The following is a 15,023-nucleotide window of genomic DNA, read 5'->3' on the forward strand; positions in this document are numbered from 1 at the left end:
CTATCCACTGAGCCACACCAGCCAGGGGGAGAGTGTGATGCTTGACGCAGCTCTCTCAAGCAGCTGGACCCGGTTCTAGGAAACACCCTAGGCTAGTGGTTGGGAAACTGTGGCTCGCGAGCCACATGCGGCCCTTTGGCTCCTTGAGTGTGGCTCTTCCACAAAATACCGACTTCTGCGTATGGGCCACGAAGTTTCAATTGCACTGTGCATGCACGCCCACACGTGGTATTTTGTGGAAGAGCCACACTCAAAGGGCCAAAGGGCCGCATGTGGCTCGCGAGCCACATGCGGCCCTTTGGCTCCTTGAGTGTGGCTCTTCCACAAAATACCGACTTCTGCGTATGGGCCACGAAGTTTCAATTGCACTGTGCATGCACGCCCACACGTGGTATTTTGTGGAAGAGCCACACTCAAGGGGCCAAAGGGCCGCAGTTTGCCGACCACTGCTCTAGGCCCTAAGGCTTCGGGCACTGGCTTCTATGCTGGTGGGAGGAGTGAGAGAGTCAGAGGTTCCCCCTGAGGCTGCAGCTCTGAGAAAGGCTGTTGCAGTGGAGAAGTTCCGCTCTGCATTGGCGCTGGGCTGGGCATGGGGAGCGAAGGGGGTGCCTGCCCTGCTCTGGAACTTCATCCTCCTTCCAGAACACTGGCCTCCTGTTCTCGAGGGCAGCTGAACTTGATTTGCTGCTCTTTGCTCAACTGTTATAGAACCAGGGCCCCTGTCTGAATTATGGCACGTTTCCTCACGCCAGGGATTCTCAGCCTCAGCATTGCTGACATCTGGGTCAGGTCATTCTTCGTCGTAGGGAGCTGCCCTGTGCGCTGTAGCGTCTTAGCAGCATCCCTAGCCTCCACCCAGTAGATGACGGTAGTAACCCCTTCAAATGTGTTCAGATGTCCCCTGGGGTAAGGTTCCCAGATTTAGCAAATAAAAATACATGATGTCCTGGCCGGTGTGGCCCAATGGTTAGAATGTCAGCCTGCACACCAAAGGTTCGCGGGTCTGATTCCTGGCCAAGGACATATACCTGGGTTGCAGGTTCAGTCCCTGGTCTCAGTCGGGGTGCGTACTGGAGGCAACCAATCAATATGTCTCTCTCACATCGATGCCTCTCTCTCTCTCTCTCTCTCTCTCTCTCTTCCCCCTCTCCCTTCCACACTCTCTCTAAAAATCGATGGAAAAAATATCCTTGGGTGAGGATAAACAACAACAACAAAAATACAGGATGCCCAGTTAAGTTTCAATTTTAGATAAACGATTAAGCTTTTTTAGTATACACACATCCCATTCAATATTAAGTGCGCTATAAAGTTATTTGTTGTTTATCTGAAATTAAAATCTAACTGGGGATCTGTATTTTTATCTGGCAAATCTTCCTGGGGAACAACATTATACAGATTGAAAACTGCTGTTCTTAATATTATAAATAAACTCTTCAAATAAACAGCCCATGACAAAAGTCGCAAAATGCCTTTTAAAATATGTCCATTAAAATAAAAAATATGTACATTATCAACCCCAAAATTCCATTTTTAGAATTTATCCTATTCTTCTAAGCATATCTTTGCACCCACTCAAGGTGCAAGAACATGCATAGAATGATGTCTGCTTCTGCATTGTTTATAAAGGCAAATAATTGGAGACAACTTAGACGATAGTGATTAAATAAAGTATCTTTTACATAAATGATAAAAGTGTTCACACTAAGGACTAGGATACAGGCTTTAAAAGCGTGAGGCAGCTGTGTATGTGCTGACATGGGAGATGCCCATGAGAGATACTGATGTTGGTTCTATCACAGAAAAGGCCTGAGGGACTTAGCACAAACTTAACTATGGCAAGAGTAGGAACTGGGGGTGGACACCTACTTTAAAAAATATATTTTTATTGACTTTTACAGAGAGAGGAAAGGAGAGGGAGAGAGTGAAACATCTATGTGAGAGCGAAACATCAACCAGCTGCCTCCTGCATACCTCTTACCAGGGATGGAGCCTGCAACCCAGGCATGTGCCCTGGGCAGGAACTGAACTGGCAACCTTTTGGTGCATGGGATGATGCTCAACCAACTGAGCCACACTGGCCAGGGCTGGACACTCACTTCTTTTTTAAAAATATGTTTTTATTAATTTAAGAGACAGAGAGAGGAAGGGAGAGGGAGAGAGTGAGAAACATCCATCAGCTGCCTCCTGCACGCCCCCTACTAGGGATCGAGCCTGCAGCCCAGGCATGTGCCCTTGACCGGAATCGAACCTGGGACCCTTCAGTCTGCAGGCCAAGGCTCTATCCACTGAGCCAAACTGGCTAGGGCCTGAGGCCACTTTCATTTGAAGATTGGAGTTAAATCCTGAGCACTATATCATGTCACAGATCCCACTGCAACGATGAGAATGCTTTTGAAAGATCTGGGGTAGGTTTGGACTTGGACCCTGGTCTGTTCTACTGACCTTGACTGCAGGTTTTCCCGGTGTATCCTGGGAAGCATCTACATTTGTTTGGTCCCACACACTCACCGAACTTGCAGCCAGGTTCACATGTAGCTGTGGAAAGAAAAAGGTATTTTAATGATAAAAGAACAGGAGTAGTTAGCACAGTGAAATGTACACATGTCAAACTCAGCCACCTTGTCTATGGCAGAGAAATACGCAGGGACATTTAGAGGATGATCTGCTTTTTGTCTGGTTCATTTCCCCCTTTAACACACTGCAAAGTGTTTTCTTGGGAACTAGCAATGGTGAATAAGACTCTTGCTGCCATAAGGTCAAAGCTCCCAAAAGATATTTCCATTTACAGTAACTTTGGATCTGTGATTTGAATAGCCAATCCACAGCAACATTCAGTTTGTCTAAAACTAGAGGCCCGCCGAAACCGGTTTGGCTCAGATCGATGTCTCTCTCTCATCGATGTTTCTGACTCTCTATCTCTCTCCCTTCCTCTCTGTAAAAAATCCATAAAAATATATTAAAAAAAATAAAACTAGAGGCCCAATGCATGAAGATTCGTGAAAGAATGGGCCTTCCTTCCCCTGGCTGCCTGCACCGCCTTCCATCCGGCTGGAGCCACCTTTCCGCCTTCCCATGCTGCCCAGAGGCCCTGAGCGGCTGGGACGGTGTGGAACGCCTGCGTCATCGCCACGATGATGCAAGCATCCCGCCCCGCCCCTGGCTGCTCAGTGCCTGCGCATGCAAATTAACCCGCCATCTTTGTTGGGTTAATTTGCATACTCACTCCGGATTGGCTGGTGGGTGTTGCGGAGGTATGGTCAATTTGCATCTTTCTCTTTTATTAGTGTAGATGGTCTGAGATTCTAGTGGGCTTTAGAGAAAGTAAAGCTCTCTTGTTCAATTGTTCCTGAAATTCCGCTATCTGTAGCTTTACATTAATGACTTCAACATCTGGCTAAGTGACATATACATTTGGTTAATGATATGGAGTTAAGCAGACCCTGCCCAGGGAGCAGATTTAGGCAGGGCAGCGGTCAAGATCTAAAAAGCTCGGGCACTGAGTCAGGGCCTTAAATAGAATGAGGGTGAAGAGATGGAAGGAGGTGAAGGCCAAGGTAGACTGGGACCTGACAGGCCGGGGTGTAACTCTATGTTCTTGTTCCATGACCACAAAGACCACACTCTGGCTTAGAAATCGGAGACCTGGCAATCAGAGACTAACCACCCTGCTATTTGGTGCTTCAAGAAGCATATGACTTTACTATCAAGAAGGACCATGCAAATTGGATAAAATACAATACAGATTTTATTTTATTTAAATAAGCTTTTATTGATTATTGAGAGGTAGGCAGAGGGGAAGAGAGATAGAAACATCAATGATGAGAGAAAAATCATTGATTGGCCCCACACTGGGGAACGAGCCCCCAGCCCAGGCATGTGCCCTGATGGGGATAGAACTGTGACCTCCTGGTTCATAGGTTGATGCTCAACCACTGAGCCACACCGGCCAGGCTAAAATACAGATCTTAGATATAAAAATCATGGCAATGGTATTAACCTGAACATTCGACTGGGGCCGTGGGGGTGCTGACAACCTCTTCAGCTTGCCAAATGCGCATAGTGAGTATTTTTCTTGAGCCCTCTGCACTTACTTGCCTTTTTAACATTTAACAGATAAAACACCGAGGTTCAGGCATATGCTATCTAGGGACACAGGAACAGTGAAACCAGACTCCTGCCACGAAGTAGTACACCGCAGCTCAGTCAGCTGAGAGGAATGAACGCAGATTTGATTCCTTACACTGACAGTGTTCATTATGATAGAAAGTCAAATAGCCCTGGCCGGTTTGGCTCGGTGGTTACAGCATCAGTCTGCGGACTGAAGAGTCCGGGTTCAATTCCTGGTCAAGGGCTCATACCTGGGTTGCAGGCCTGATCCCAGCTTGTGCCAGGGCATGTGCAGGAGGCAACCAATCAATGTGTCTCACATTGATGCTTCTCTCTGTCTCTCTCTCCCCTCCCTCCCTTTCACTCTCTCTAGAATCAATGGGGAAAAAGTATCCTCTGGTGAGGATTAATGCAAAAAATAAAGTCATATTAAAAACAAACACCACAAAACTCTACATAAATCCCTGTCCTCCCTAACCCTCTTGAAATGATTAGAGGCCTTTTCCTCACGCATGGCCTGAGAAACAATGACCAAGGCAAATTATGGTTCCTTGGTATGAAAGTTGTACAGAGAATCCCAAAATACTTAACATCTTTGCATATACACATGTATACCTTGAAACCATCTAGAAATTGGCACCATGGACTTTCAAAATGTGACTAACATTAGTTTAATAGCATGCGATTCAGCTTCCAAGTGTTTGAATTTTTTGGATTGTTTTTATTGTAGTTTATTTCTAATATTATGCCATTGTGGTCTGAGAAGATGCTTGATATGATTTTAATCTTCTTGAATTTGGGGAGACTTTGCTTGTGACCCAATATGTGGTCTATTTTTGATGGGGATAAGGACACATATGTCATCCTTAATCAATACCTTAATCATACCTTTAATCAATAAAGAAATTTTAAAAAATGTAACAAAATTATAAAGTAAGTGGCTTACTTTCACGTTTGTGACTGAAGTCTACTGGTTGCGTGGTTCATAATTTAAAAGTGTATATCATTAGAAATCAATTGTAAAAAATTATAATTGGAAGGAGGTACTTCTTGACCTATTTTTGTCCAACTCAGTTTCTCCTGATTAAAACAATAACAAGCCACCCGGGCATGCTCACTAAGATAGCAACAGAAATAAGTGACAAGGCAGGTCTCCTAACAAACCACGTCCTGGTTGATGGTGTCAGCCACATTTTGGGTGGGAAGAGGTCTCACAGGAGCCTAAGAGCTTGGGTGTTGGTAGCTATCCATGTCCCTTTGCTGGGGACCCCGCAGCTCATGGTGTCACAGATAAAAACCTAAAGCCCGGCCGGCATGGCTCAGTGGTTGAGAGTCGACCTATGAACCAGGAGGTCACGGCTTGATTCCCGGTCAGGGCACAGGCCCGGGTTTTGGGCTCCATCCCCAGTGTGGGACGTGCAGGAGACAGCCGATCAATGATGCTCTCTCATCATGGATGTTTCTATCTCCCTCTCCTTCTCCTTTCCTCTCTGAAATCAATTAAAAAATAAAAAGAAATAGTAATAAAAACCTAAAGATCCTGAGCTACTGCTTGAGCACATGGTGGCCTGATTTTTTACAAAGTTACCTTCACAGACTCCCTTGCTGCCCCTTCTCCAGCCGTAGCAGCAGGCCAGTTTGGTTCCATAGCGACAGAGCCCGGGCTGGAGTGCCGACAACCCGTGACCCCTTGGACTACAGACAAAGAGCCACCTGTTAGTATTGAAAAAACAGAAAGAGCAACAGAGACTCCTTCCCTGCTACTAGATGAGCAGCAGAGATGTCAGTTACCTGGTTAATTTCAACAAACCTGCCCATTTGACTTTGAAAACCTGAATTTTGGGTGGCCAGTCTGTGCTACCATCCTTTGCCAGCCTTCCCCAGTAATTAGTGTCATCCATTTCCTTCTTTCCCAGGGTTAAAAGAATTGGGTTACATAATCTAGAAAACTAGGGCACACGAAAGTGGCCAAAAGTCTATGTTCCTGAACCTCACAGGGCACCGATTCTTAAGTCTGCTTGGCACAGACACGGCAGCTACCCGGGCGTGTGACTGTTTCTGAGTCGAGGGTGGCAATGTGGCTCCCCTGCCCTTCGGCTCTGTCCCAGACAAGAGCACTGCACTTTTACCCCACTGGCCACCTGGGGCCGCTTGAGGAAACTGGAAGGTGCATACACTATAGGCCAGTAAGTGCTGGAAGGCTCTAGAGAACCCTCAGCCAAGCCCTCCCATGTTATAGATGAGGAAACTCCATGAAGCCAAGAACCCACAGTGGTTGGCAGACCCTTGGGTCCCCATGAATTCTGGTGACTGGTGGAACTTACCCAGGTACAAGGGAGGAGTCTGTTTACTGGGGAAGGTGTTTCAGGCAGAGAACATAACATGTGTCAAGGATGGAGCCACTAAGAACACAAGTTGGTGGCCTATAGACAAGAATAGAAAGTAGTGTGTGTTGGGACTAGGGAAGTGGGAGAGGAATCAGAGAGAATAAATAGTAGGATGGAGAAGGGGCAGGGAGATTAGCAGGGGCCAGAAAGAAAAGACCTGTGTCCACGTGAAACAGGCTGTCCATCCTGAAAGCTCTGGAGAGTTATGGAAGGATTTCAAGCACTAAAAAATAGCAAAGATTTGACAAAACTCAAGCCAGCCGCCTTACAGCCACGGTGAACTTGATAAGCTCTAACAAGATTACTAAAACTGTTAGATGTGAAATATCACAAAAACAAATGGAAATTTATGGAAATATGATATTTTCCCAAAAGTCTAAGTAGAAACTTTGGTGAAAGAGCCCAGGGCCCCCTGCACAGGTGGTCAGACCCATATCATATGTGTTGGGCAAAATCAATCACTTTTGATTTATGCAGAATTCTGCCTGGGGTTAACTAACAGGAGAAAATCAGCAGAAGATGAAATTCATATACTGCTTGCACATTACCACAGCTCTCCAGAGACACTGTCTTTCTCGAGTTTTATTGCTTTCATATGCTTGCCTGTAGGTGAAAAGGTGAAACAGAAACCTGAGTTGTAGTCATTTCTCCCAAGTCATCGGTTTGTTGTGTTTTTTTTTCAAGTCATCATTTTTTGACATTGTACAAAGCATCACCTGTAAAACTTGCCAAAATGTTCATGAGTAACCCTTGGGCCATGAAAAACTTGTTAAGAAAGTAAGCTTATTTTCTCAGTGACAAATGCATCTTAGAATTCAAGGTCTCTTAGAAAAATCAGAAACTGGACATTAAATTGAGCCTTAGTCTCATTTGTTGAAAAAATGAAAAGAACAGCTAAGAATCTACTGATGACTGGGAACTAGAAAATGGATTCTGATGTTCGGGCAACTATACAAAGCAGCCTCCAGCTACACTGTGGATGCAACGACACGCTCTGTGCATATTTTCTAAAGACGACCGAGCAGCTTCAAACAACAGTGAAAGAAAAACCATTAGAGAACCATGCGGGTCCATAAATGAGCCACATGCCTTTTAATGAATGGGCACGCCATCCATGAATTCACTCAGCTTTGAGAGATGGCTTCAAACGAACAGCTACAAATGGGATTTTACTGGTTTGATCATCAAATGCTACATCTGGTCATGAGAATGGAAAATTAGTTTAAAGGGGGGAAATCACTCCTGGACAGAAATGCTACTAATTACTTGCTGGTTTAAAAAGATGCCAGAGGAAATTGATTTATTACCCCCAGAATCCAGCTCTGCATTTTATGCTTGCCAGTTTTTTTTAATGCACATGTGAAGCTATTTAAAACTACAAATAAAAAGAAAATTAATTATTGTTTCTGTTTAAATTGAAACAATATTATTGAGGGGAAGAAATAGGCAAGCATGATATTGACAATAATAGCAGGGCACACTAACTTATAAAATCTTTTAAAAACTGCTAAAGAGAGAGGAGAGAGAGAGAGAACTCTGGGACATGGACAACAGTGTGGTGATTGTGGGGATTAGGGGGGTGGATAGAGGTAGAAGAGGGCATAGAGAAGTGAAATGGTGATAGAAAAAATAAACATTTAAAAAAGTAAGTATAAATATCTGCTAAAAAAGCTTGAACATTTAGTTTCTACATAGTTCTCACATGCCATTCCATGTTAATGTTAGCAAATGATTCAAATTACTTCCCCAGCAGCCTCTCCTTCTACCTTTGCTCGAATATCACGCCCACTAATTCAATTCTTATTGTACTTTAATATCTGGTTGTGAGGATTCTGGATAAGGGCCATAAACTATTAGGTTAAGCTACATGAAACTAGCATTTTTTAAAGTTAAAAATGACCAAATAGCTTTAACTCCATATGTTGCAATTTAATGGCGGTGGAAGAGATGGTTAAATACTCATTAGGTTGCTTCTGTGTCTCCTGGGCACAGAGCTACGCTGGACTTCCCCGCCAGCTGCCAGCTAGTTGGGGCCACGGGACTGGATTTGGCCAGTGGAATGTGGGAATGCGAGCAGATCACCTCCAAGCCTGCTCACAACGCCTCCCAAGGGACCCTGGATCTGCTTATTTTCCATCAGCCCATTGACGAGAGAGGATTCTGTGGACCTGGAGGAAGATGGTGACTCTCAAGATGGATGGATGGAGCCTGGCTCCATGTGAAGGCATGCAGCCATCTTTTAAACATGCCTTGGACTTCAAGGCAGACAAAGAAACTTTTGCAGTGTTCAACCACTGAGATTTTGACATGGTCTGATGCAGAAGTTAACCCACCATGATCAACACTAGTATTTCAAGAATCATTTCCTAAAGTCTGAAATACATGATTATGCTCTTTATATGTGAATCCATTCATACAAAAAAACCCCAAACCTTACAAAGCTATCAATATGAACTGCATTTAGTTCCATATTTATTGAAGCATGTATTTTTTAAATGTATAAAATTGGACCAGTGCATTCTGGCATTGTCAAAGATCCATGGTTAAGGCAAAGTATCAGTCATAGGAATTTAACAGATGTCTGAGTATAGAGAGCTTTTATGCTTTTGGCTGGATTGACCCAACCCCATGGAACCTAATATATACCTGGGGTCATCAATAAAAAGGAGTTTATGAAAAAGAATTTCTGACCTTGGACTGAAATGATTCCACCAACATCCACTGCCCTCTACCACCTTGAGAGGTCTGGCTGGGCTGGCCAGCTTCTCTCTCTCTCTCTCTCTCTCTCTCTCTCTCTCTCTCTCCTCTCTCTCTCATCTCTCATCTTAAACCAGTGATGGCGAACCTTTTGAGCTCGGCATGTCAGCATTTTGAAAAACCCTAACTTAACTCTGGTGCCATGTGACGTATAGAAATTTTTTGATATTTGCAACCATAGTAAAACAAAGACTTATATTTTTGACTAGAGGCCTGTTGCACAAAAAGATTCGTGCAATAGGCCTTCCCTTCCCCTGGCTGCTGGCACCAGTTTTCCTCCGGCACCTGGGACCCAGGCCTTCGCTCCGGCCAGAACGGCCTTCAGTCTTTGCTCCACCGCTTCGCGCCTATGTATGCAAATTAACCACCATCTTTGTTGGTGGATAATTTGCATATCTCGCTGATTAGCCAATGGGAGGCATAGTGAAGGTACGGTCAATTACTATGTTTGTCTATTATTAGATAGGATATTTATTTCATATATTTAAATGCCATTTAACAAAGAAAAAACAACCAAAAAAATTAGTTCGCGTGTCACCTCTGACACGCGTGTCATAGGTTCGCCATCACTGTCTTAAACAAAGTCTGGCACATAGAAGGCCTAGGGAACCTGGTCCTCAGGCAGGGATGTATTAACGTAGGGGAGTAAGTCTCCATGGAGAGAAGGCCCTGAGCTGTAGGAGTCTGAGCTAAATGCTGAATTGCCAGAGTTCCTTTAATGCATTATACAGCTTGCTGTCTACATTGATCAAATTAATCAGAAAATTGCCGTCTCCACAGCTGAAGTTAATTTAAAAACATTCCAGGGGTTGTGGAAGTAGTGTAGTATTTCTTCTCTGGATTCCTTATTTTCTGCAAAAAATATACTGTGCCAGAATTCTCTGTAGGCTTGTTTATGGTTCCAGGAAACCTCATGATGTTCTCCAAGACAAATTGAGAAGTTAAAACTTCTTTTACTGATGTTCAAATCCATTTAAATATTGCCAAACAAATTCAATCTTTTTTTCTAAATAGGGATCACAAGGTCCAACCATGATGGGTTTTTTTGTTGTTGTTTGTTAGTTTTGCTTTTTGTTTTTCCATAGCTCCCAGTATGGCAAGCCCATTGTACCTAATGAGTTAAGATTAATTCTGGGTTCCTATCTATTTTCAAGATACAGGGTCCAAGTCCAACAGGCCCCGGGATACCCCAAAGCATCTCACCTTCCTGAATATATAGGCTATCAAGCTCTCCAGGCCTATTGTGAATTGATGCATTTTCAAACTCCCCATGCCATGAGTGGTAGGACAAAACTTGGAACTTTCCATTGCTTCCTCTACTTCTCTCATTTATCTTCCAAGCTCAGGAGTCAGGCTAAAATGGGGGAAGAGGAGTGTGTTAGTTTGGCCTCCCCCTGGAAGCAGACCACAAGATAAGATTTGAATGTAAGAAGTGGTTTATTGATGAGGTGAGGGAAGATCAATAGGGGAGAGGGAAAGTGAGACAAGGAAGGGAAGGTAGTAAAAAAAAAGTCAGTGTTATCAAGACAGCTATATTTATTTTTCATCACGTTCATTCATTCATAGTGAAAACATGGGGGGAAATGACATAAAATGAAGTTAAGAAATAGGCAAAGGCTAGATCAGTGATGGCAGACCTATGACATGCGTGTCAGAGGTGACACGCGAACTCATTTTTTTGGTTGATTTTTCTTTGTTAAATGGCATTTAAATATATAAAATAAATATCAAAAATATGTCTTTGTTTTACTATGGTTGCAAATATCAAAAAATTTCTATATGTGACACGGCACCAGAGTTAAGTTAGGGTTTTTCAAAATGCTGACACTCCGAGCTCAAAAGGGGCGCCATCACTGCTCTATCCACTGAGCCAAACTGGTTAGGGTGACAGCCATGTTTTGAAAACACTGAATGTTTTTTAAAAATAACTCTAGCCCACCCCAACCCCTACCCTAGGCCTTCACCACCCTATTGTCTGTGTCCATGGGTGATGCATACATGCATACCAGTTCTTTGGTTGATCTCTTCCCACCCACCCGCCCCCACCTTCCCTCTGAGATTCAACAGTGTGTTCCATGCTTCTGTGTCTCTGGATCTATTTTGTTCATCAGTTTATTTTGTGCATTAGATTCCACATATGAGTGAGACCATGTGATACTTGTCTTTCTCTGACTGGCTTATTTTACTTAGTATAATACTTTCCAGGCCTGTCCGTGTTGTCTCAAAGGGTAAGAGATCCTTCTTTTTTACTGCGGCATAGTATTCCTTTGTGCAAACGTAACAGCTTTTTTTATCTACTCATCTGCTGAAGGGCACTTGGGCTGTTTCCAGATCTTAGCTATTGTGAACTGCATTGCAATGAACATAGGGGTGCATACATTCTTCTGATTGGTGTTTCAGGTTTCTTAGGATATATTCCTAGAAGTGGGATCACTGGGTCAAATGGCAGTTCCATTTTTAATTTTTTTTGGAAATTCCATATTGTTTTCCATAGTGGTTGCACTAGTCTTCATTCCCACCAGCAGTGTACTAGGGTTCTCTTTTCTCCACATCGTCACTGGCACTTGTCATTTGTTGACAGGCGGTACCTCACTGTCATTTTAATTTGCATCTCTCTGATTACTAACTTGGAGCATTTTTTCTTCCACTTTCACCACTCTTATTCAACATAGTCCTGGAAATCTTAGCCAGAGCAATCAGACAAGAAGAAAAAATAAAAGGCTTCCAAATTGGAAAGAAGGAAGTAAAACTGTCATTATTTACAGATGATGTGATACTGTACATAGAAAACCCCAAAGACTCACCAAAAAACTACTAGATTTCATAAATGAACTTGGCAATGTAGCAGGATAAAAAATTAACACCCAGAAAGTGATGGAATTTTTACACACCAATAATAAATTCTCAGAAAGAGAAACTAAAAAAATAATCGAATTTACCAATGCAACAAAAAAGATAAGATACACAGGAATAAACTTAACCAAAGAGGTAAAAGATTTACAATTGAAAAACTACAGGACATTGAAAAAAGAGATAGAAGAAGATATAAACAAGTGGAAGAATATACAGTGTTCATGGATTGGTAGAATTAACATAATTAAAATGTCCATACTACCCAAAGGAATCTATAGATTCAATGCAATCCCTATTAAACGGCATTTTTCCCAGATCTAAAACAAATACTCCTAAAATTTATATGGAACCAAAAAAAGACCCTGAATAGCCATAGCAATCTTGAGAAAGAAAGTTGGAGGGATCACAACGCCAGATATCAAGTTATACTACAAGGCCACTATAATCAAAACAGCCTGGTACTGACAGAAGAACAGGCATATAGATCAATGGAACAGAACAGAGAACCTAGAAATCGACTCAAGCCATTACACTTAATTATTATTTGACTAAGGAGGCAAGAGCATATAACGGAGTCAAGACAGTCTCTTCAATAAATGGTGTTGGGAAAATTGGAGATACATGCAAAAAATGAAACAGCCACCAATTTACACCATACACAAGAATAAACTCGAAATGGACAAAATACTTAAATGTAAATTGCGAAACCATAAAAACCCTAGAAGAAACTATAGGCAGCAAAATCCAGACATCTCTAGTAGCAATATGTTTGCCAATACATCTCCTAGGGCAAAGGAAACAAAGGAGAAAATAAATAAATGGGATTACATCAAAGTCAAAAGAGAATTATGGGAGAAGCAAGGAATTATGGGAGAGAGTGTGATTCTGGGAGAAGCAGGGAGCTATGTGATAAAATGGGATTATAAAAGATACAGGTAACTATGGGAAAGAATAGGATTATGGGAGAAGCAGGGAACTGTGGGAGGGGATGGGCTTATGGGAGCAACAGAGTACTATGGAAGAGAATAGGATTATGGGAGCAGCAGAGGACTATGGGAGAGAATGGAATTATGGGAGAAGCAGATAACTATGGAAGGAAATGGATTGTGGGAGAGAATGGAATTTTGTGAGCAACATAGTACCATGGGAGAGAAAATTACGGGAGATTGAGATTATGGGAGAAGCAGGCAACTATGGGAAAGAATGAGATTATGGGAGAAAACAGGATTATGGGGGCAGCAGAGTACTATGGAGAGAATGGAGAATTATAGTAGAAGCAGGGGATCATGGGTGATCTAGGAATGGACAAAGCATGTCTAGAGCATCTAAATTGTCCCAATGCCCAAAGGGTATAGAAAAGTCTGGGGTTCAAGCCAAATATTGATGCTTAAAACTATGGAAACACATGCTACTAATGATTTATTTATTTGATAAGTGTTAATTGTATACTATGTGCTAAGCACCATTTAAGAGGCATATATATATATATTTTTTTAAATATATTTTATTGAGGTTTTATAGAGAGGAAAGGAGAGAGATAGAGAGTCAGAAACATCCATGAGAGAGAAACATCGATCAGCTGCCTCCTGCACATCCCTCACTGGGGATGTGCCCGCAACCCAGGTACATGCCCATATATTTTTTTACGTCACTAAAGTTATGGTGCAGATTTTCAATTAAATAAAAACTGGTGATTATATTAGAAATCTCTCTATAGCAGGGGTAATTTTTGCTATAAGTGTGAAACCTCAGAAAATAATCATGCCCTGGCTGGTTTGGTTCAGTGGGTAGAGCATCGGACTGCAGACTGAAGGGTCCTGGGAACTGGGCTAGATCAAGCAGGTCCTTTCATGCCATTTTATATAGAATGAATTTTATTCTTTTTTAAAAAATCTTTATTGTTGAAAGTTGATTCCGGTCAAGGGCACATTCCCAGGTTGCGGGCTCGATCCCCAGTGGGGGGCATGCAGGAGGCAGCCAATCAATGGTTCTTTCTCATCATTGATGTTTCTATCTCTCTCTCCCTCTCCCTTCCTCTCTGAAATCAATAAAAATATTTATAAAAAAGAGAAAATAATCAGCAGACATACTTTTCTGCAGGGAATGCCCAGCTTTTCCTTTTAGTGTGTCCCTGTTACTCAGAGTCTGGAGTTGATTAACCATGGCTCCCAGCAGTTGCTGGAGAGCCGACCACTTGACAGTTCCAAGTGTGTTGAGGAGATAATAAACACACCGGCTGGTGAACCTGATACGGAGTAAGGAAACCATGTTTCACATCTTGAAAACTGCAGAATCCTCCACCGTCTCCATTTTAATATTCTTTGGCTTATTTGGGGGCTTGTCAGCTTTGCATTTAATTCGGTGGCACTTTGAGAGTGACACTCCTGGAGGTCGGTTTGCTGGTTGCTAGGGAACTAGTAATCTCATCTCCAAACAGCACAGGGCCTTCCGTAAGCGGGCTTTCTGGCAATAAAAGACCCGCACAGTTCCAGGACAATGAGAAAATCACATCTGCCCACATTTTTATCACAAAAAGGAAATTGAAGCTTGTGACCATACATTCTAAGAACCTGATTTGAGGTTTGTTCTCTTTGAACTTCAAAACCCCTTAAGACTATGGCAGACTCTGATGAAAGTTTTGTCCCTACGAGTCAAACAGAGATAGGCTCACCTGAAAGCAGCCTGCACCAAAGCAAAGCTCCCAGCCTGCTCTGCCCAGGAAATGTCCACTAAAAACTCTCCAGCCCGGCCGGTGTGGCTCAGTGGTTAAGCACCGACCCATGATCCAGGAGGTCACAGTTCGATTCCCGGTCAAGGCACATGCCTGGGTTGTTGTGGGCTTGATCTCCAGTGTGGGGCGTGCAGGAGGCAGCCAATCAATGGTCCTCTCTCATCGCTGATGTTTCTATCTCTCTT

At 42.9% G+C, this 15,023-nt stretch overlaps 1 protein-coding gene across 1 annotated transcript in view; it reads right to left on the reverse strand.

The window, feature by feature from the left end:
• Positions 1-5,823, reverse strand: part of EGFL6 (EGF like domain multiple 6) — a gene marked incomplete at its 5' end in the record, with an annotated part of 29,328 nt that extends 23,505 nt beyond the window's left edge. Inside the window, 2 exons of the mRNA XM_006759081.1 lie at positions 2,446-2,538; positions 5,699-5,823. Coding sequence (XP_006759144.1) covers positions 2,446-2,538; positions 5,699-5,823 — 218 coding nt within the window. The remainder of the gene's footprint in view (positions 1-2,445; positions 2,539-5,698) is intronic.
• Positions 5,824-15,023: the final 9,200 nt, after the last annotated feature.

Source organism: Myotis davidii, unplaced genomic scaffold (genome assembly GCF_000327345.1).
Source record: "Myotis davidii unplaced genomic scaffold, ASM32734v1 scaffold216, whole genome shotgun sequence".
Taxonomy (NCBI): Eukaryota; Metazoa; Chordata; class Mammalia; order Chiroptera; family Vespertilionidae; genus Myotis; species Myotis davidii.